General features: G+C 40.9%; 3 protein-coding genes across 4 annotated transcripts; 2 read left to right on the top strand and 1 right to left on the bottom strand.

The window, feature by feature from the left end:
* Window positions 1-1,891: 1,891 nt before the first annotated feature.
* On the bottom strand, window positions 1,892-3,948 carry LOC134189918 (uncharacterized). The gene is made up of 2 exons (XM_062658319.1): window positions 3,880-3,948; window positions 1,892-3,830 (listed from the first exon to the last, which is right to left on the bottom strand). The coding sequence occupies exon 2, from the start codon at window positions 3,091-3,093 to the stop codon at window positions 2,119-2,121; it is 975 nt and encodes a 324-aa protein (XP_062514303.1). The 5' UTR covers window positions 3,094-3,830; window positions 3,880-3,948; the 3' UTR covers window positions 1,892-2,118.
* Window positions 3,949-4,583: 635 nt separating this feature from the next.
* Window positions 4,584-8,298, top strand: LOC134191074 (COP9 signalosome complex subunit 8-like). 2 transcript variants are annotated; one of them, XM_062659645.1, is made up of 7 exons: window positions 4,584-4,669; window positions 4,731-4,801; window positions 4,864-4,912; window positions 5,666-5,795; window positions 5,928-6,035; window positions 8,011-8,070; window positions 8,129-8,298. In XM_062659645.1, exons 1-7 carry the CDS (start codon window positions 4,601-4,603, stop codon window positions 8,206-8,208), a joined length of 567 nt encoding a protein of 188 aa, XP_062515629.1. In that variant the 5' UTR covers window positions 4,584-4,600; the 3' UTR covers window positions 8,209-8,298. The 2 variants fall into 2 exon arrangements, with proteins under 2 accessions (XP_062515629.1, XP_062515621.1); XM_062659637.1 differs by having other exon boundaries at window positions 8,008-8,070.
* Window positions 8,299-8,347: 49 nt separating this feature from the next.
* Window positions 8,348-23,206, top strand: LOC134183617 (ATP-dependent RNA helicase ddx24-like). Its single transcript, XM_062651204.1, has 15 exons — window positions 8,348-8,505; window positions 8,694-9,020; window positions 9,665-9,847; window positions 11,601-11,711; window positions 13,660-13,790; window positions 15,607-15,803; window positions 15,867-15,985; window positions 17,537-17,706; window positions 18,406-18,517; window positions 19,680-19,797; window positions 19,861-19,957; window positions 22,119-22,196; window positions 22,581-22,645; window positions 22,708-22,806; window positions 23,013-23,206. Exons 1-15 carry the CDS (start codon window positions 8,362-8,364, stop codon window positions 23,060-23,062), a joined length of 2,001 nt encoding a protein of 666 aa, XP_062507188.1. The 5' UTR covers window positions 8,348-8,361; the 3' UTR covers window positions 23,063-23,206.
* The last annotated feature ends 345 nt before the right edge of the window (window positions 23,207-23,551 follow it).

Here is a 23,551-nt window from a genome sequence, read left to right as displayed (position 1 = left end):
ACAGGTACAACGTCTTTTCAGATTGCACTATGGCATGTCAAATTATGATGTACGTATACATTCAGGATTGTACAAGAGATACTGCACCTGAAGAGGAAGATGCAGGAGAATGTTCTAGAAGAGGCTCCTGATCATTCCAGATCTACTCTCGCACATTCACCACCTAGCCACGTATGTCTCGTTCTAAGCTCATAGCATATCAACTCAAGGCCGTCCCTGTATGGACCTACAAATTGGGGAGGCCGACTGTTGGTGTTATAACACTTACGAGACCTTTTCTTGTGTTTTGAAAGGTCACGCCTACTAAAAACTATTGGGGGCCACGGCCTCCCCAGGCCCATGCTTAGCGACGCCACTGATCACTCGTTTTGGTCTACCAACATCAAGAGAAATTGCAAGCCGGCGTGGTTGACCGTTCATTTGCTATTTTTGCATTTCTGCGTTTGCTGGCAATGAGTTAATTTATCGTAGAGCGTCTGTTGTTTATTAAAATTTCTCTTTCCTGAAGCAGATCTGGATGGATATAGATTCTGCAGCTCAAAGAGCGTTTAGTGTTGTTCCCAGACTCTCTCGTGCTAGTCTTGTCCGGTACCCGTATGATCATGATCATGTTTGTTGCTCGATCCGGGTGTCATGCTCATCTTTCTGGGCTTTCTCTTTGTTTCATGCTTCTGTTTTCATCCCTAAAATTTTAAATGTGACACACATGCAGCTGTCTACACGAAATTTGCGACGTTGATACAAGCCTTCTTTCAGATTTACTCTGAAAGTACTTCGCTCCATGCATTGCTTCGTCGCTCTTTCAGTTTAAACCGATCGAGATGCAAGAGACAGCTCTGATGTTTTGCTACCTGGTGGGTAGCATATTACCGGTGATATACAGTGTAGGTACCAAAAACACTGCTCGGTACCGTAACACCTAACACCGGTACCGTGACACCGGCAGCGGGGACTGCACGAAGACTGTGATCTGGCGGGCTTTGTAAACGCAGCAGTAGCGCGCTAACGTGCACGGCTACACTTGCTCAAGTGAGAGACTGAGTCACTTAACCGTTGTTTACATTTACCACATCGATTAATTGATTATATACGCTGAGAATGTCTGGTACAGTAAGAACGTTGGCGTCCCTGACGGTCGGAGTCAAACAAAAGACAAGAGCCCTCGGCTGGACGAGAGTCTTGACGGAGAGAATCGAATGAGGTCTCTTGTGCCCTTTTTTGAAACGCAAGCTATATAGCAATCTCAAACAACAATGTCTGACTCTAAGAGAACAAAAGTTTTAGACAATGGCAAGTGCAAAACGCCGGAATTGCACGTAAACGTGTGTCATACGTAGTGTACGCTAGGCTAATGTACGTACCTGAGTGCGTGCGTGTGTGCATGTGCAGGGCCGTACCCAGGCATGAGTCAAAGGAGGCAACTGCCTTAATTAAGCTTCTGACTTTAGGGGCGTGGCAATGTACGAACACCACTACGGTATGTGAATAGCGCAAATTGCCAGTTGTAGGACATCACTAACGAGTGCAAACAGTTTACTGCACGTTGTTTACATGGTTCGCTTTCAAAGTACGGCCATCATCGACTTCATACCTCGCGCAAAACCAATCCGTGCTCTACGTTTAGGATTCCGACGCTGCCTCCAGGTACTGTACATGTACTGTACGGCCTTGGTGTGTGTGTGTGTGTGTGTGTGTGTGTGTGTGTGTGTGTGTGTGTGTGTGTGTGTGTGTGTGTGTGTGTGTGTGCGTCGCGTGAGCGGTGGCGTGTCACTTTCTGCTAAATAAATCAGTAAGAATTAGAAACGAAGACATTTCATTCTACGCCCAACTAACAATCTAATTTAATTACAAAAACACTACGTCTTTAAACACTCGAAGCCATACTTTCACAATGCGTGCCCAGTCTACATCAGACGCAGCATGCAGCTACTTCAAATGTGACCTCCGTGCATGAGCACGCCAGACAAGTGTACACTCTAGTGACCGTCAGCAAAGGACACCGCACCGCACCCACTTTATTACTCGCCAATAGAAAATACCAATAGTAATGTTGCCTGCACGCTATAGCCGTCAAACTAATCTAATTCTAGTAATTTCGCATCTCGTAAGTATCCACGCTCACACGTGCTCGTCAAAAAACACGAAGTGCGTTAGTTTCAGTTGCTTATCGCTGCCGTCCGGGGCCATCAGTCTCTCAACCGGAGTGATATCGATGTGCAAACTGGTCAGATTGAGTTTGAATAGAGCCCACAAGTAGACGTCGTCGCTCACAACCGACACGTTCTTCATCATAATGAGAAACATCGACCGACTCTCGGCGTGTACTTCGCAAAGGCCGGGCGACTCCAGATGATAACCGTCGGGCAAGTTCGTGACGTTCGTATTGTTGCCTCTCGCTCCGATTTCGATTACACTCATTCGTCGAGTACCATTCGACACAACGCCGAACACCTTGCCGGTTTTGCGATCATGCGCAATGCAGCGCGCGGGAGCGACACCCTGGAACACGCGCTCTCCCGTGCGCAAATCGACGCCTAGAACTCGCGAATCGACGCGATACCACATCGTATTGTTACCGAAATCGACATCATAGTTGCACATCTCCGGCTCTTCGATGTCCGGCAGCATGAACTCGTACGCATTCCGACCGACCGCCTCGCCTCGCACTTGCATGCTACACCAATTGAAACTACTATTACCCGAGCAGATACCTTTGACCGACTTATTCACGTAGTCGTAATTGAAGCTGTAGAAGTAGACGAGATGGTGTGTGTAGTAGCTCACCAGAGCGCGACCGGATCCCGCATCGAGACCGAGCACTTCATACATCGACGGCAAATAGATGATACTGTTTTCGATGTCGAATCCGAATTGGCACACACTCGTGAGGAAATCGTCCGGAAACGTTTTGTTCCAGTGGATGTACGCCATTCCGTCCGTTTGGACCGTCACCAGTGCGACGGTGTCGGCGCTGTCACTTGCGAGTGCGACCAGTTGTCCGTACGGGCGGCCCGTGTAGGCCATTGGATGTAGGGCGACGCACGTCGCAATGAGTAGGGCGCGAGTCGCGACGAGGAGAGCACGATCCGTCATTCTTTGCTTCGTGCACGGAGTCGACTGTCGTCGGGGTTTGCTCGTCGCTTGTGTCGCATGTCAATTCGTGCTGACGTAGTGATGCTGCGAGAGAGTGATGGAAAGGGGTAGTACCGTTTACACGTTACATACACGATTGAGAGAGTGACGGCACAAAAAAGATCGACTTCCAGTTCAAAGGTCAGAGTGAGCATGATGTCTAGCTGTTCTTTGCTTCATTTGTATTGGCTGAGCATGTCACAGACGAAGAAGATAAGCATGCAACTATGGAAAAAGTATGCAGGATTTATATAAACATAACCGCGAGACATTGGTTACCAACTCTAACCGAGTTAGTGCACATGCAACTTTTTATTAAGTTAACTTAATTAATTATTAAAGAAGATGTGACCGCTGGTAAAATGTCTACTCAATCAAATTTTTACATCCCCGTATGTATATCAACAACTACACACGTCGGTTTACTACTCCCTGTTGAATACATTGCAAGCTCCCTTGTCATATGTGAACCATGAATTTTGATAGCTAGACCACTAGAAACATTTTACCCCACCGGAATGTCCTAAGATAATGACAAGGAGAACATGTTATTGATCAAAGGCACCAGCTGTAGTGAATAGTTGGTACAGGAGTCACTAACTCAGTGATACAAATTCAGGCGAGTAGTCAGCAATGTTCGTATTGCAGCATGCGTACAAACCTCTGACCAGGCAGGGATCTTTGATGGTTAAATTAACCTAAACAAGACGTTAGTTTTGCAATATACAGTACATGTAGAGTACCTACCTGACATTTTCAACATACTCAATGTACAAGTAGTCAAATTGCGTTTGGATTACGTTGACGTTTGCGTTAGCCCGCTGTACAACTTAAATAGATGTTGATGGTCAGCAGACCACTCCCCTCACCCTAGCTGTTTGGTTGGTGTTGAGGTTGGTGTTGAAGTAGGCAATGACACTAGGATATCATTGTGCAATCACAAATCGTGAGACTAGCTAAACGTGTACACTTCGTATTTTGTTTACATTACTAGCTAACCTACCTAGGAAGCTGTACGACCTACGCGTGCGCGCGCACACCACACACACACACACACACACACACACACACACACACACACACACACACACACACACACACACACACACACACACACACACACACACACACACACACACACACACACACACACACACACACACACACACACACACACACACACACACACACACACACACACACACACACACACACACCACACCACACCACAGACACGCACACGCACACATACCAACAACAACAACAACAACAAAAACCTAGCTACAAAATGCCTCTTCACGAACTTTCATCCCATGAAATTGTGCAAGAAAACATCTTTTCTGGAAATAGGCTGCTTAGTTCTAAGACAGCAAACGACAAGCACCAAAGAAAAAGCCGATACGTCTTTGCTGTCAAAATTGCATCACGTGACACTCTGGGCTAACGTGCGCTACACGAGAATTGCCAGATGGAGGAGTTGATTCGTATAGGTAATTTTGAGCAGGTGGCCGCGTACTGCGAGCAGCTTGAGATTGAGGTAAAGATTCCCTATTGATTTACTGCGTTTTGTGTGGTCTGTCATGCTAGCGTGCTGACAGGCTCCTTTGGGAGTGACGTCTCCCGATGTATACGGGACCTTGCTGGCCGTCTATTTGGTTCAAAACGACATGTGAGGAAGAGTTTGAGTCTTGTAGCTTGCGTGATATGGCGCGAAAATGTTTGCCTCTGCAGAAACAATGCGCGATTCTTGTGGAAAAGGATTCCGGAGAAGTTAAAGAAGGTTAAATTAATTAATTATTTATTGAGATGTTGGATATATGAGCACAATTATCTAAATGTTGATTTAAAAATTTTGGAGTAAGTTAAGTATGTGTGCAACGAAGTCATAGCATGCTGACCACAAACAACACTCAGGGCCTAACGCGCACTATGGGCATAGCCACTCATGTGACCTATATTAAGTCATGTAAGACGTATACTGGTATCCTTGACGTCATGGATGTAATCTACTATGAGATTCACAGGATCACTTTTTTGCACCAAGCTAAAGGTTTGCTAACATGAACGTAACGCCTACTATTTCATAATTGGATTCAACCGATTGCAAACGTTGTTGATTGCATCCACCTCTCGATGTGTACTGGATTATCTCGATCGAATCGTGATCGCCACGAAAGTGGATTAGTATAGGTATGGACGTGACACGTTTGTGGTCAGAGAACGATCCAGTTGCCAGTGGGGACAGACCTTAATGTCTTGATTATGTTATATTGCGTTTTACTTGTTTGTTATACATCTCACTTATCTTACTTCATAATCGTTGAACACTGTGAGCATGTGTAAATAGTTAACGTTAAAGCTGTGTTTGAAATTTTGGTAAATTCGAGAATCAATTGCGAGTTGATTGAATGAGTTGTTAATATATTAATTAATTGTTGATTATAATTATTGTAACACTCTTACAAATGTGCAAATTGGTTTGTATATTTGATGTTATTGACGACTGCTGTGAACGACGTTTTCAAATTTGTAGTCGAACGGAGAGCTCGCTTTGTTGTGGTCAATTGGTCAGAAACTATGGAAGAGAGACTACCCTGGCGTACACGTCGCTCTAAACCAATCGTGGCCGCCACACATCCAACCCATTATGACTGCACTGAAAGGTACGTCGACATTGACATCCTGACTTTGTTTGTTTGTTTATTTGTTTGTTTATTTGTTTGTTTATTTGTTTGTTTATTTGTTTGTTTGTTTGTTTGTTTGTTTATTTGTTTGTTTGTTTCTGTGTTGTTTAGACCAGTTTCATCGTAATGTGTTCGATCTGATTGCGCGTGCATACGACTCGATCAGCATCCAAGACATGGCGTCCATGTTAGGAGTGACAGCAGAACGTGCAGCACAAGGTCGTTATAAGCTAATTAATTGGAGAGCGTGTAAATGTAAGGGCGGAGCAAGCGACTCTTTCCCTCCCTGTCTTGCATGAGTAGCATTTAGTTTATCAATGGATTCACTGAAATGGTTATTGTCAGGTTGTTGTCGGGTGAATAGTTAGATGTCCCTGTCTTTTGTTATTAGGCCAGGATGACTAATACCCCATTCACACTAGCGTTTGTAACCGCTCCAGCACGGTACGGCACGGTTTGGCTCGGTTTCACTTTGTAGTCTGAAAGCCGGCCGAACCAAACCAAACCGAGCCGAACCGTGCTGAGCTGGCCCACTTCAAGTTGCCATGCCAGCATGGTTTGGTTTGGTTTGGTTCAGTTTGGTTTGGTTTGGTTCGGTTCGGTTGGGTTTGGTTGTGTGTAGTGTTAATGCAAACCGAACCACATTGGAGTTGGTGCATGCTCTTGTAACGGGATGTAACAAAAACTAATTGAGACTCAACCGGAAGAGGATGACTCAATCGGAAGATCAATGCAATTTGTTCCCTCCTCTGCCTCATGCGGTGGAGAAGTCGATGAAGAAACGGTGGCGTGATAAATCGTCTCTGAGATCTTGAGAGACTTCGACTTCTTATCGGTGTTGTACACGTCACTGAGTTGCACTGTTGAGATGCCAACGAAAACAGGACAAGCGCAGCTTGATCCGTAGTCAAGCAAAAGCAAATGCCCAGATATGCAGATGTGGCACGAGACACGCTCATTTGCTTTGACGACGCACTTTCAGCTTGCTTTCTCCCACTCACAGTGTGAACGTCGTGGACCAGCACGGTTACCTAGTACTGTTTGGTTTGGTTTTGTTTGGTTTTGTTTGTTCAGTTCGGTTTGCTTTGGTTACTTAACTGTGCTAGTGTGAACGGGATATAAGTTTTTATGCTCGGATATTTGGACATGTAAACTGGGTGAACCGATGGAAATGAAAATTAATGGCCATGTGACATTTTGTTGAGCATGCGCAGTTGTCATTGCATTGCATACAAATGTGACAGTGAGATAACAAGCCTGTAGATGTATGGTTGAAAAATTAATATCAATTGCTTAATCAACTGGGCATGTCTAATATTAAGTTTCACAACAAGTCATATACGTAATACGAGAACCAAACATTATGCTATGCTAGGTCATCTCGTGTACTCATTTCATGCATGTACACTGATACTATGGCAGTGACGTCATCATGAGGTGATTAAATAAAATAATATTTAATCAGCTATACGACAACTGGCAAAAGTACGAATTTTGAAAAGTGGTTGGGTTGAAATGCTACCAACTCTACCAGTGACTATGGGCCTGAATAACGAAATGAACACTAACTATATGACGCTGATGCAGAGTGGAATGTGGATGCACTGTTGATGTTTGCGGAGTCATTGATATCTACTTGTGCGATGTATGTACCAAATTTTTTTACTGTGATTTTAGAAATTATTGCACATGCGCGTGTCAAGTTTCTATTTTATTGTAGTCAAGCTCAAACTGGGTGGGCGAATCCAAGCATCAGGAAATTTAATTGGTCTGGCCTTAAGCACAAATTGGAGGGCTAAGAATATGTGAAAATATAATGGCAATTTTTACTTTAACATTTCTGCTACAAATCAGGACTTTTTAATCAATGTAACTATAGCTTTCAGATTTTTGTGTCTTTCTGTCTGTCTGTCTCTGTGTGCGTGTGTCCGTCTGTCTGTCTGTCCGCCTGCGTGTCTGTCTGTCCGTCCGTTTATCTGTCTGTATGTCTATCTGTCTGTCTGCCTGCATGTCTGTCTGTCTGTCTGCCTGCATGTCTGTCTGTCTGTCTGTCTGTCTGCCTGCATGTCTGTCCATCAGACTGTCTGCCTATTTGCCACTCTGTCTGTCTGTCTGTCAAAAGACATAAACAAATACCAACAAGTCAAATTCATACCATACTCATGTATTCACAATTGTTACCTGCGTATAGAAGCAGTTGAAGCTGGATGGAGAGTGAGTGCTGCTACAGGAGTTGTGCGTCCAAAAAAGAAAGGTACATCAACCTCACGCCTTCATGTTGGTCTAGACACAATGTCGATTGTTTGTTTTAGTTCACGAATCTGTTACCGGTACAGAGAGTCACCAGCAACTTGCTGCAATGACTGAATACGTTGCTTTCCTAGAGAACTAGTAATTGCTAGCAAGTTAGGTAGATACTGTAATAACGTATGTAAAAGCAACAGCTTCAAATTATATCTAGTGGAGGTGCTTTGCTGCTTATACGGGATATTATGCTAAGGGAGTATGTCATCACTCTGTTGTCGCATACGGGATATTAGCCGGAATGATAGTTGCGAAGGGCAAGTGGCAGAAAGTCGCCATTTCGGGTTGTAGTTTTTCGCAGAAAGATTTCGATGGACTGATAAGTATCGAAGAATTGTGCGACTACGAGCTGGAGACGGAACATGATGCAGCGACGACAGAAAATGTAGTCACGTGATTTTTTGCTTTATTCATATTTTTTTATTTTTAAATTTTTCAAGTAGCTATATCGTCTAAGGAAAGTTTAATATGTGAAGAGCATGTCAAAGATAGTCAGAACTTGATTAGAAATGTTAAGTCACGTGACCATGTATTTTGTGCTTGTTTATGGAACGTCTTGAAATCTGGTTGCAGAAAGAGAGAACACAGAAAAAACGATTGAGGCCGAAAAAGCGTGGAAAAATTATTAAGAAAGACGAAAAAATGGAAACACCAACTACGAAAAGTCTGAAGAGGCGGAGAAATGAGCTCGAGGTGTCCAATGTTGGTGAAGTGGAAGAATTTCATGAAATGAAAAAAGTGAGGCTTGATGGGATGGAGAAATGGGATGGCTTGGATGTGCCTCAATCTGTGTTGGAAGCTCTGTGTCAGTTGGGTTTCACGCAGCCGACGCCAATACAAATGCAGTGCTTACCTGCTGCCATACGGGATTGTAGAGATGTTGTTGGAGCTGCAGAGACGGTCAGTAACGAATTGGAATGAAATGATTTAGCGTTTTCTGAGTTTTGAATACACAGGTGGACAGATAGATAGGCAGACAGACACTAGCTAGATAATAGACAGACAGACAGAATAAATGGACTTTGACAGACAGATAGACAGACAGACAGATAGACAGACAGACAGACAGACAGACAGAATAAATGACTTTGACAGACAGATAGACAGATAGACGGACACTCTGACAGACAGACAGACAGACAGACACGACACAGAAGACAAATAGACTGACAGACAGACAGAATAAACGGACTTTGACAGACACATAGACAGACAGACACCAGATAGAGAATAGAGAGACAGACAGACAGAATAAATGGACTTTGACAGACAGATAGAGAATAGACACAGCTGGACAGGCAGACAGACAGACAAACACGACACGACACAGAAGACAAACACTGACAGAATAAATGGACTTGACAGACAGATAGACCGACCACCAGATAGATAATAGACAGACAGACAGACAAACACAGAAGACAGACCGACAGATAGACAAACAAACAGACATACAAACAAGGAACAGACTGGTAACGCATGATGTTTGTGAATCTTTGTGAAAAGTGCTAACATGTGTCAACACATAAAATACTTCATTTCAGGGCTCAGGCAAAACATTGGCATTTGGTATTCCCCTCATTCATCACATTCTAAGAATGAAAAGCGAAAAACACGATACAGACGACACAAAGCTTTGGTATGCCCTCATCCTCACTCCAACGAGAGAACTCGCATTACAAGTGAAACGTCACATTGCTGCAGCAGCTAAACATACCACAATTAAGGTGAGTAGGCATATGAGTATGACATTTATAAGGCCTCATGATCAAATAGTAACCCAGGGTCTAGACTGATTGAAAACTAGTAACTCATGCTTGATAGTAAGTAACCCACAGTATGGTCAGAGGTCCAAGGCTGCCACATGTTTCAGAAACTCTCAACAATGGCGTCATGCAAAGAAACAATTATATTAGAGCAGAATTGAGACACTGTATTGGAAGCAGGAAGGACATCCGAGAGGGCATAGTAAGACTTGCTTTTTGGTTGTGAGAGAATCCCAAAGAACAGTACATGTATAGAGAATTGAAGAGATTAAGACGTGCATGGCCGTAGCCTAACATGAAAAGTGGGCGGTACATAATACATTAAAATAGACCAATGACTTCACAAACCCGTCACGTGATTTTTTAACTTTTTATGTATATACTATATATAATTTTCATAAATTATAGATCAGCAACTCTGTTGGAGTCAGAAGCAAAAACTAAACTTAGTGCAACAGCTCAAGTTCTAACTCTAGCTAGTCAGTAAGAATAGATTTGAAGATGAGCAAAGCAGTCCACTACTTAATTTATTTATCTAAATCCACTTCTGCATCACAGTAGATAGGAAGGAGTCCAAGATGGAACGAGCGATTTTGGATACCTTCACAGCTAAGTGGGCGGTTTGTCCAACCCCAAACCCTTTCCCCAACCCCTTCCCTAACCTTTTCCCGAACCCCTCCTCTCCTCTGAACCTCCCCGAAATCCCTCCCTAAACCCCCTCCCCTCCTCCAAACCTTCTAACCCCACTCCCCTCTCCAAACCCTCTCCTTTTTCCCCAAATTTCCCTCTTCTTTCCCCAAATTCCCCCTTCCCTAACCCCTCCTTAAACCTTCCTTCCCGAACCCCCTCCCCAGCCAGCGTATGGGCCTGACATGTATTACGATAATCTGTTTGTTCGTTGTTGAAATGCCGATGGTAAGTAGATTTTTGTCTTGCATTGACTGATGCATTAAAGTGGTGCTTGTTTTTTCTCTCTTAAAATGGTTGGAAAGTATAAAAAGCCATGTTTGAATAATAGCCCAGGGTCTCGAGTGATTGAAAAAAATAGTAACAGGCAGAGTTGAATATAACAGTCGGTCATCGGTCATTGACCAACCAACTGGTGTTCATGACCGGCCACAATTTTGCTTTGATCAGACATGACTGTACAAGGCATAATAGCAATTGCATGGATAGTAGGGAATCAATGAGCGACCCAAGTTCAGACAACTGACCGAAGCAGCAGGCAAGATCTAAGATCCCCAGATGTGTGAGTGCAAAATGACGTTTTAGAGCAATACCTTATGTATTGCTCCAAGCACCATTTATTGCACAAGCTGCAATCGAATAGGACAAATGGTGGGAGGGCCACATGCCGGTAACTAAGTTGTTTGTTGAACAACAACATGCTCTTGATTAGCTCGCTCATCTCGTGATCATTTCATGTCATTACTTTACCTCGTCATCATGATCAATAACAATGCAACAGAATGACAGCAAAAAAATCAAATTTTATGAAAACAATAGTAACCCACAGTATGGTCAAAACAAATGTTGATAAGTACAAGAATGGATTGTGAAAAATAAAATAAGAATGAATGCCTAAAATTTAAAATGTCAGGTCAACCTCTTTTACTATAGCAAGATGTCCAACCAAACGTTTTGCCTTATATTCCACTCTGTAACTCAGTGTTCCTAATTGAAGAAACACGATAGGAATAATGAATGTGTGTAGATTGCTGCCATTGTTGGTGGGATGTCTGTGCTGAAGCAGGAAAGAGTGTTGAGGCAGCAGCCGGAGATAGTCGTTGCGACGCCGGGAAGACTGTGGGAGTTGCTCGATATGGTGAGTTCGTTGGCACTGAAATGTGTATGATTCAGTCTTCATTTGCAACCAAATGGTTAATTGTTTGTTGCATCTGTTTCTTTAGTTTTTGAGTTATGCTTTTGCATTTGTATGTGTTTGTGATTGGTTGCTTGTCTGAAATCTCGTATTTGTGTTTTGCTTGCCTGTTTGTTTGGGTGTCCGCGTATTTGTCTGTGTGCTTGTTTGTTTGTTTTTTTGGTTTTTCCTTGCTTGTTTGTTTGTGTATTTGTTTGTATTTTTGCTTGTTTTTACTTCCTTGTTTGTTTGGGTATTTGTTTGTATTTTTGTTTGTTTTTACTTCTGTGTCTATTTGTGTATTTGTTTGTATTTTTGTTTGCTTGACTTGCTTGTTTGTTTGTGTATTTGTTTGTATTTTTGTTTGCTTGACTTGCTTGTTTGTGTATTTGTTTGTATTTTTGTGTGTCTACTTGCTTGTTTGTTTGTGTATTTGTTTGTATTTTTGTTTGTTTTTACTTCCTTGTCTGTTTGTGTATTTGTTTGTATTTTTGTTTGCTTGACTTGCTTGTTTGTTTGTGTATTTGTTTGTATTTTTGTGTGTCTACTTGCTTGTTTGTTTGTGTATTTGTTTGTATTCTTGTTTGATTTTACTTCCTTGTCTGTTTGTGTATTTGTTGTATTTTTGTTTGCTTGACTTGTTTGTTTGTGTATTTGTTTGTATTTTTGTTTGATTTTACTTCCTTGTCTGTTTGTGTATTTGTTTGTATTTCTGTTTGCTTGACTTGTTTGTTTGTGTATTTGTTTGTATTTTGTGTGTCTACTTGCTTGCTTGTTTGTTTGTGTATTTGTTTGTATTTTTGTTTGTTTTACTTGCTTTTTTGGAATGTGTTTGTTTGTTTGTTTGTGTTTGTCTACTTTCTGTTGGTCTATTTGTATGCTTTTTTGTTTGTGTATTTGTTTGTATTTCTGTTTACTTTACTTGCTTGTTTGGTTTGTGTTTGTTTGTTTGTGTATTTGTTTGTATTTTTCTTTGTTTTCGCTCTTTTGTTTGGATTTTGTCTTATTTGTTTGTTTGTTTGTTTGTGTTTGTCTACTTGTTGTTGGTGTTTCAGTTTGTCTGTTTGTTTGTGTATTTGTTTGTATTTTTTGTTTGTTGTTACTTGCCCTTTTGGTTTAGTTTGTTTGTTTGTGTTTGTCTACTTGTTGTTGGCCTATTTGTGTGCTTGTTTGTTTGTGGATTTGTTTAATTTTTGTTTCTGGGATTAGTTTTTGTTTGTTTGTTTGTGTTTTGTCTACTTGTTGTTGCTCTTCCTGTTTGCTTGTTTCTTGCTGTATTTGTTTGTAGTTTTTGCTGTTATTTGTTTGTTTGGTTTTGTTCTTTGTTTGTGTTTTTTGTTGTTGGCCTTTCTGGTTGCTTGTTTATTTGTGTGTTTGTGTGTAGTTTTTGTTTGTTTATTTGCGTGTTTTGTTTTCATTTGTTTGTTTCTCTCTACTTGTTGTTGGCCTTTCTGTTTGCATATACACTGAATGTCTGCCCATGCCCATGTGTCTTTGGGTGCATCTGCTTGTTTTACTGTTTGCCTTTGTCAGTTTGCTTGTGTGTCTGTCTAACTTTCGGTCAGTCATTGCCTTGCCAATTTGTTTGTTTGTTTGCTCATTTGTTTGCTCATTTGTTTGTTTGTTGTTCTATTTGTTTGTTTGTTTGCTTATTTTTGTTTGTTTTTCCATCTGTTTGTTGTGTTTTCATTTGTTTGTTTATTTGTTTGTTCTTCTGTTAGTCTTGTTTTCTGCTTATTATTGTTCCACTTGTCTAAATGCCTGTTTAGCCGTGTTTGTCATTCTGTTATTGATGTTTATCTGCATGGCTATAGATAGTTGTATGCCAATCATCTTTTGTATAGTAGTATCCAACTCTTTCCTTGGTGTCACCTTTACGTTCAATCTGTGATTGCATGTCTTGTTGTGTCAGGGTGATCCCCATTTGTCCAAGATCGGCGATGTGAGGTTGCTCGTGCTCGATGAGGCTGATCGTATGGTTGAGCACGGCCATTTCGTTGAGCTCGTAAATATCCTTCAGAAACTTCCACAACCTCGTGAAAGGTAAACAATTGATATCAAATATCAATGACTAAGGGCAATTTTGCGGTCTTTCCTTGAACTCTGTCTAGTATGATGTAGAAGTACTCGTTTGAAAGTACAGGCTGCTGTTCTAGTACATGCATATGCCCACTGGTACAAGATGGCATGCCAAGGGCGTTGCTAGACCTCCAATGTTGGGGAAAGCAGCTGCTGAGGTTTACCTTTTATGAGACCTTGTGTAGCATCTAGGAGGTGACACCTATTAATATTGAGGTCATGACCTCCCCATGTTCATGCATAGCGACTCCACTGCTGAATTAGAAATTGTGCTCATAATACAGGCACAAGTGACAACTGTGTAAAATCAAAATAGTGTACGTCTAACTCTTATAAGAACTGAAAACAAGATCATGCAATCACATGCACTTGCGTTTAGTGCTCAAGTATGTTGGTATCTGCTTTGCTGGAATGCGGGGGCGTGTCACCACTACATTGGGCCTCCGATGTGACAAATTTGTTAGACGAAACATATTAGCAGACTGATAACAGTTATGCAAGAAACTGTAGTTATACCATGCAAGATTGTGACACTTTGATTCTTTGTGAAAATAGAATTTTATGTGGTAGACATTGTTGCTATCATCGGATGTGGGAGATTGGCAAGCGAACTGTGTGGGACGGTTGAGTTCAATCAGAGACATCAAGCGTTTTTGATTGGTGATAGTTATTATGAGGACTGAGATAATCCAACTTTGGAATAATGTAGTACAGTCAACTGTGAATAGGTAGGAAACACTAGAAGCCGTCTACGATGGGATTGTACAACTTGTGGTTTGGTGACCTGACCTTGGTCTTGAGTGCCCATTTTGAACTCTGAGATTTTGGCAAGATTTCTATATGTTGAAAATTTGATATTAGTATGTTAATCTATTTAAGAGATACCGTGTTTACAGACTGACATACAGACAGACAAACAGACAGACAGACAGACACACACACACACACACACACACACACACACACACACACACACACACACACACACACACACACACACACACACACACACACACCTAAAAAATCTTAAATGTCAGGAGCTGCCTCTCAGAGGTCACGCCCCCAGCTGTTAAGCTGGGCCCTGTGCGCTACTCAGGGAACTCTGAGCCTGCACTAGCGAACTCGTGGAGCCGGGCCAGGCACTCGCAGGAGCACCGACTTGTGAAGCCAACTGTGGCGTGAGCACCCGAAGTCTCACAAGGACCCCAGTGCTGATGTCACACACACACACACACACACACACACACACACACACACACACACACACACACACACACACACACACACACACACACACACACACACACACACACACACACACACACACACACACACACACACACACACACACACACATACACACACACACACACTGTACTACATGGGTTGTAATAAATTGTATTTAGATAGGCTATTTAGCATACAGGCCAGTCGTGTGGAAACTTTTATTTTTGACATAATCACAGCTCTATTCTAGTCTATTCAACCATCTCAACAAGTGTATGTTGTGTTGCAAATTGAGAGATGTCAAGGGCTGAAGTGAATTCAAGGGCAGGAGTAGGCTTCAATTGATACTCACTTGTTAGAGTTTTGGTGCCTTACCAATAGAAATCAAAATACGTACGTTTTAGATGCTTCCATAATTTTTGAGATGTTGAATGACTTCACAACATGTTAAGCAAGCGTGAGGCATAATAACGTCCACATGTTCTGTCTACGTTTTTGCTTGAGTCTCGTCTACACAATTCTGTGTACACAGTCTGTCTCGTTTGTTCACCAGATATGAAGTTGTATCGACTACAAAGAAGAAGAAGAGACGGAACAGACATTTGCTTAGAAAGAAAAGTCAAGCAGTGATACATACCGACAATGTGTCATCAGTCGAAAGGCAAACGTTTGTGTTTTCTGCCACTTTGTGTTTGCCGAAACTGGCAAGACAAAGACAGCAGTCACACAAGCAGGACAACCACTCGATTGGTAAACAGTGTTTTACACTTGGAAGGTTCATAGTATTAAATTTTAGATTTTTGATTTGATTAGATTCGCTAATGGAGAGAGTCGGGCTTCGTTGTAATCCTTGTGTTGTTGACTTGACGCAGCAACATGGCACAGCAGAGACGTTGACAGAGACTCGAATTACATGCACCAAGGAAGAGAAAGTAAGGATTAAAATTAGGATTAATATTAACAATGAAATGGTAACAAATTATAATTTATATTAACTGAGACGTTATTAATATTAACAATGAAAAGGTCACAAATTATATTTGATATTAACTGAGATGTTATTAATATTAACAATGAAATAGTAACAAATTATATTTGATATTAACTAAGACATTGACAAAAACTTGAATTACATGCACCAAGTAAGAAAAAGTAAAGATTAAAGTTAAATTAATATCAACAATGAAATGTTAACAAATTAGAATTGATATTAATAATAGTAATAATAACAATAATTAATTTTTATTTTGAATATGGTGTATTTGAATACTGACAATGGTCAACAGTTGTTTACAATAATAGCATTGTTGTTAATATTTATAATGAAATTTATTATTTATATTAATAATGAAATTTATTATTTATATTAGTAATGAAATAGTGCAGACTGTACTAAAATCCAGCAATTACTATCAAATGTCCAGAAAATTATGTTGCCAACCATTAGGCTAGGACTACCTTGACTTATGGTACTTGATTGTTTGTGTTGTTATTTGAGTGGCCAAATACCGCACTCACTTGATTATTACCCCAGTGCTCAAGTGAGCCCTCACCCCAACTTTGTCCAAGACTCCAATATTTTCCAGCCTCTTAGTCTTTTAATTAGTGCTAATTGGTGCTCTCTACAGTGACTGTTTGCTAGATTTGTGTCTGTAGAAATGCTGACATTCTTCAACTTGTGCATGCCTGTCAACCATGTGTTGAAGGTTTTGATACATTAGACACGTATAGAAGATTGGGTTTCTATACTTTAGGTAGTGTTGGTGGTTGAAGCTCTATAGTGTAGCAACATGCTGTTTAGGTTAATATCAATAACTTCCGCCTATTAACAACTTTAGGTGTCAACTTTTGAGTAAGACCCCATCCCATACTTGATCGTAGACTCTGGCCAACCATGGGGATAGGGTAATAGATCAAGCAAGTATGATAGTATCATTAACATTTCTAATGCTTAGCCATTAGTGGAGGTAAGTGACTGGCAAGCTATAGGCTAGCTGTACTATTTGCAGGGTTCTAGCCAGGCATGCTATGGTGTAGCGGCCAACTATGCATTTAGAACTGACTGCTACGCCTCCAATACTGGCTACACATGTAGTAGGTACTGTACACTGCACCTGCACACGTGCAGTTATATCTTTAGCATTTTATTGGTAATGAGAAGCAGCTTAATTAATTTAACAATGTAATAGATACGTCACTATCAGTCTGCCACTCAGTGTGATTTGTAGAGATTACTCTCCCAAATCATCATCGGTAATTTTATTTCAGAAATTTGCAAGCACATGCATGCTACGCCCACGTGCCAGACTCATGTGTCACGCCTATACCGCTATACGTCCAAACTCCTGACTACAACTCTGATTTGTATTCAGTTTTTAGTTACTGTAATGATGTATTATGTGAAATGAGAACACTCTGACTACAGAACTACTACTGTATAGTTTTGACTGTATTGTCTCATTTCTTGAATACTTTGTGTACAGGATGTGTATTTGTACTATTTCTTGTGTCGTCATCCTGGACGAACTCTCGTCTTTGCTAACTCGGTCGACTGCATTAGAAGATTGCGTTCTCTCTTCTCTCTTCTTCTAGTCAACCCTCTTCCTCTTCATGCTGGCATGCAACAGAGACAGAGACTTAAGAATCTAGAAAGGTAAGGCAGCAGTTGGGGAAGCGTTGTTTGCAGAAATTGTGCTCTGTGTTTGTCTGTTTATTTGTTTGTTTGTTTCTTGGTGGTTTGTTTGTTTGTCTGTTTATTTGCTTGTCTGTTTGACGGTTTGTTTGTTTGTCTGTTTGATAGTTTGTTTGTCTGCTTATTTGTTTGTTTGTCTGTCTACTTGATCCTCGTTTGTTTGTTTGTTTTTGTTTGTTTGTTTGTTTATTTGTTTTGTATGTTTGATGGTTTGTTTTGTTTATTTGATGGTTTGTTTGTATGTCTATTTTTCGTTTAACGGTTTGTTTGTTTTTCTGTTTATTTGCTTGTCTATTTGATGGTTTGAGTGTTTATTTGTCTGTTTATTTGTTTATTTCTTTATTTGTCTGTTTATTTGTTTGTGTGTTTGATGGTTTGTCTGTCTGTTGTTGTTTGTTTGTGTAACAATTTGTTTGTTTCTTTGTTTATATCTTTGCAAAAATGCTTCGATATAAATCTTGCCAGAATCCTACTTCAAATTGATAGAAACCTGAACACTGAAAATAGATTTACATTTATGTGTTACACTAATGAAACAGCAAACACAATACTTGATGTCAAATGTGTATTTTACTTAGATAATTCACCAGATAAGATTATTTACCAACAAGCTATTGAGTCCATTGCTGCACGTTGGTGGTGTCATCTTCTCATTTTCAGATTTTCTAACGATCCAAAAGGCTTGCTTGTGTCATCTGATGTTGCTGCTCGAGGACTGGATATTCTGAATGTTGATCATGTAATACATTATCAAGTTCCACACAATGCAGAGGTAATTACAAAGTTATTCGTGTACATTTATTTACTAAGTAAATGATGCTTGTAGCACCCTAGCTTCGTCTGCACCAATCAGTGTCCAGTATTCGCTTACAATAAATGACATATCCCACTTCCACTACATATTGACTGGTCAATAAATCAGGCCGTATAGCTGCCTGGGGGTATACAAGCATGAAAGAACTCATTATGATTTCTGTACGGATTCGTAGACCCGCGTATTGTTTGTTCTGGCTGACAGATATGTTTCAGTAGCCTAATTGTTAGGTTCACAAACAATTCACATCTTGATAACCAGTATACATATACTGGTTTATCAAGATGTGAATTGTTTGTAAGCCAGTAGTTCATTTCTCTGTTGTTCATACCATGCAGATCATGCACGTACCGCCCGAGCGCTCCCTCTTCAGTTGGCTGCTTGTTTCTCCATTTCCTCCATGCGTTAAACACTCTAATCGCACACATGCAGTAGCTTTGTGGTGTTAAGGGGAACACGCAAATCAAGAAACTTCTAAAAACTACTGGATGAAATTGGAAACGAGATTCAGAAGACTGCTGATCAGAAACAACATCAACGTCTAGCAGTTTACTAGCTTCCAAAAAAATCAATAACTGGCAATTTTGCTGTTTCAATGCCCAAGTCAATTTCAGAACATTTTGTACACAACTGATTTGAACTTCCGTGCCTAAAGGATATTAACGCCTCAGCTGGGTGCTACAAGCCGGTTATAGACCTTCTGGCAAGTGTATAAACGAATACACCCCACTATGCCCAGCTCGTTAGCACTCGGGCTTCGCCCTCGTGCCAACCCGTGGGTGTGCGGGGTGTATTTCGTTTATACACTTGCCAGTGGTCTATAACCTATACTTAACGTATGATCCACTCACACATTGTATTCTAATGATAAACAACAGGACACATCAACTTTTATTCATAGTGAACACGAGAAACTATGCATTATCCATGACTTGTCATTACTTTAAGTAAACTGGTAGTATAGTTTGTGTTTGGTTGATGTTCAACGCACACACACACACACACACACACACACACACACACACACACACACACAACACACATTTGTTTATTAAAACCAATTAGTAGTACTTTATCTCATTGAGTGCATGACGGTGCTTGTTTTCATGTGTTTCCTCAGCTGTATGTCCATCGAAGTGGTCGTACTGCTCGTGCATCTACTGAGGGCATCAGTGTGATGTTAGTCGGACCAGAAGATACACCACATTATAAACGAATTTGCAGAATGCTTAACCGGAGTGAGTCTACAGGAGTACTTGTAATTATGTTAATACAATGTGATCTTTGATCGTTCTTGTCAGATGAGGATCTAAAGTTGTTTCCTGTTGATATGTCATGTTGGGTAGAACTGAAAGCAAGGGTCAGTCTTGCAAGGACGATAGACACAAAGGAGCACAGGTACTGAGTATGTTAGTCAATGGTGAAGTTATGTGTAGAGTGTACACACACACACACACACACACACACACACACACACACACACACACACACACACACACACACACACACACACACACACACACACACACACACACACACACACACACACACACACACACACACACACACACACACACACACACACACACACACACACACACACACACACACACACACACACACACACACACACACACACACACACACATGCACACACACACACACACACACACACACACACACACACACACACACACACACACACACACACACATGCATGCACGCACACACACACACACACACACACACACACACACACACACACACACACACACACACACACACACACACACACACACACACACACACACACTGGATATATAGTATATGCAATTATTATTTATCTATTTGTTTGTTTCCTTGTTGCACTCAAAAACTGGTGCTAGCTAGCAACGACTGTTATACATAAATAAATAATTGTTGATCTAAAAAGGCTGTAGTTCTAGAGAGTGGAATGAATATAAGGCAAAATTTTTGGTCAGACATCGTGCTCTAGCAAGAGGTTGACCTTACATTTTAACTTTTGGGCATTCATTCTTACTTCATTTCACAATCCTTTCTTGTAATTATCAACATCAACATCTAGTTCAATGTCTCTATTTATCACATTATAGTCAGGGACGGCGGAAGCAAGTTCATTGGTCCAGTATAACGCGCGCTAAGAGGTGTAACTTTATCACGTGACTATAATATGATGCTATATGATAAATTCATACAATACAGAATAATTCCGGTTATACACTTTCAGAACATACTAACTGGATAAAATGTCACCAAAATGCAAAGACTTTATTCACTGTCTTTTACAAACTCACGCACTAGTCGTAATGCTCAAGTTTGAAGCCTCTACTATAACATCTTGCAACCAGACTTCTTTGTCGTAACAAAGTTTGTAGGAAAAGATGCATTTCAATCAGTCAGACTAAGGAGTGTTGAATTTTTAAGAAAATATGTAATTTATTTAATCATTTGCATCACACTAACCGGAAGTTTGGGGCAATGCTTTTGCCAAAAGTCTACTTTCTGAACATTGGTTCGGCCGGCAACTGCCGTCCCTGATAGTCACCCCGTAGTTATTTGCTATCAAAATATAAGCATAAAATTTGGCTTGTTTGCTGTTGTTCTATTGATGACGTTAGGGGTGTGGTAACTGGTGTCGTGGTGGTTACTATTAATGGCAATCAATGGTGGCAGTAGAGGTGCTGCTGATTGCTAATCTGATATTCCTTTGTGGCTATACAAGGTGTGGGGACCCGTGTAATATACTACTACTACTAGACTACACTCAACCTCTCTAATAATCCGGACAGTATTGGACCAGCCGCTGTTAGCCTTGGCCTCCCAGACCTGTGTAGCGCCGATTCAAAATCGTCCTCCTAGTATGGCATTAAAATGGTCTGGGATTCCACGGATATGATGCGCGTTAGCTATCTCTGTCTTCCGGACATTCTTAGCCTCGGCCTCCCTACCCGTGTAGCGCCGATTCAACAATTAATTGTCCAGAATCGGTGCTCCACGGGTCTGGGAGGCCGAGGCTATTTCTGCATACAGTATGCGTGTACAGTACACTTGTACTACACTGTAATGTACATGTGTACTTTGTATTACAGTCACATACGTTACACACGCGTTCTCCTACACACTGGCACGTTATAGTCAAGATGGCTTGTGAATTGAGTGTCTAGACGGGGAGTTTCTTGCCAAAGTGCTTAGCCTCAGAGTCCCAAGACCTGATATGCGCTGGAAAAAGTGTCCGGTCTAGGGAGGTGTTTGGGTCTTGGAGGTTCTCCGGATTAGAGAGGTTAGAGTGTACACTGCTTACTGCAATTAGATTTTGCCTGCTGCTTCCATCAGTTGTGTGGACTTTTGGATCGCTCATTGATTCCCTACCATCCATACAATAACTATTACGCCTTGACCAGCCATGTAGGCATGTTTGATCAAAACAAATTGTGGACAGTCATGAACACCAGTTGGTCGGTCAACGACTGATGACCGACCGTTGCATAGTCCACACTGTTCTGTAATTGGTGGTAATATGGTGTGGTTGCTGTGGTAGGATGTCTCGAGCAAAGAGTAAGAATGATTGGTTGTTGAAGACCGCAGAGGCAATGGATATTGACGTTGATGATGACATGTAAGTGTGACTGGCATAGATTCGTTATTACATAATGAGTTGGATTTGTTATTACGTACAGTAGTGAGATGGATTTGTTGTTACATAGTGAGTTGGTCATGGCAATGCTTTTGACCAAATGTAGTTTAGTTCATCACTTTGTGATGGCTGCATGTGGTGACATTTCAATACAGTAACCTCCTAGCTGTAGTTGAGATGTAGCTCTCTAACGGAGTAGTAACATGGTATTGAAAAGTTTTACTGTAACAAACTGCATGTACTGTAGTAAGTGACGGGACAGGACACATTTATCGGCTCAACGTTTCAATGCAATAGATAAGTGTTAGCTTATTTGACAAACACGCAAGTGTCTTGCAAAGAAACATTAGCTCGTCTGTTTGTCAGGTTGCCTGATGAAACAGACTCAAAAGAATTGAAAGTCGATCAAAAGAAGATTAGAAAAATGAGAGGTGTGACAATGCGTAATTAGTATCAGTTGTTGTACCATACTCATTGCTTGTATGTATGTCAGATGAGCTGGTTTCTCTGCTGAAGACTCCAATTATACCGTCAGGACATTCTATACGTTTTCCAACCGCTAGTGCAAGACTTGTTTCGATTGGATTACATGGTAAGATGCTTAGACCGACAGGCAGAGATAAGAACAGACAGACAGACAGAAAAACAGACGGACAGACAGACAGCCAAACGGACAGACAGACGGATGGACAGACTGGTGGATGGACAGACGGACAGACAGATAGACGGACAGACAGGCAGCACAGTCTTTAAAGAAACTGATGTTGTGTTGCTTGATAAGCATTGTTTTTGTATTAGGCAAAGAATCGAATGAGAGAAGTGCCCTCCATTCAGTGAAACTCAGTTAACTATTATTAAAGTGAAAAATACACAAACAGTCGTGCAAGTAGGATTTTTTGTTTTGAAGTATAGACAGTTTTTTGTTACTCAACAACCATGTGTACATATAAGTATCTATTAAGGTACAGATGTGTAAGTACTATGCTGTATGTAGCGTTTCTGGTTAGTTAACTTTTTGCCGTTGCATAGAGTACTGTAACTACACAGAAACAGACAGACATAGACACACAGACAGACAGACAGATTTATGAGAATGTATATTTGACAGACAGACAGACAGACTTATATTCTCATATAGACTCTACTAGTACATTTGCTAGGAATTTTTAAAAGCAAAGCAGTCCTTGCAAACAACAAAGTCATAGATGAATTAATGGACTTGGCCCTTAAAATGTCAAAATCAAGTAATCTATCTAAATCACCATGATTAGGTGACAGTTTTGAAAGTTTTGTGAGGATAACTTTGGCGTTGCATCTTTGTGGAATTTAGGAAATCT

Source organism: Corticium candelabrum, chromosome 1, assembly GCF_963422355.1.
Source record: "Corticium candelabrum chromosome 1, ooCorCand1.1, whole genome shotgun sequence".
In the NCBI taxonomy this organism is placed as follows: Eukaryota; Metazoa; Porifera; class Homoscleromorpha; order Homosclerophorida; family Plakinidae; genus Corticium; species Corticium candelabrum.
Note: the sequence above shows the minus strand (reverse complement) of the source record. Positions and strands in the feature narration are given on the sequence as shown.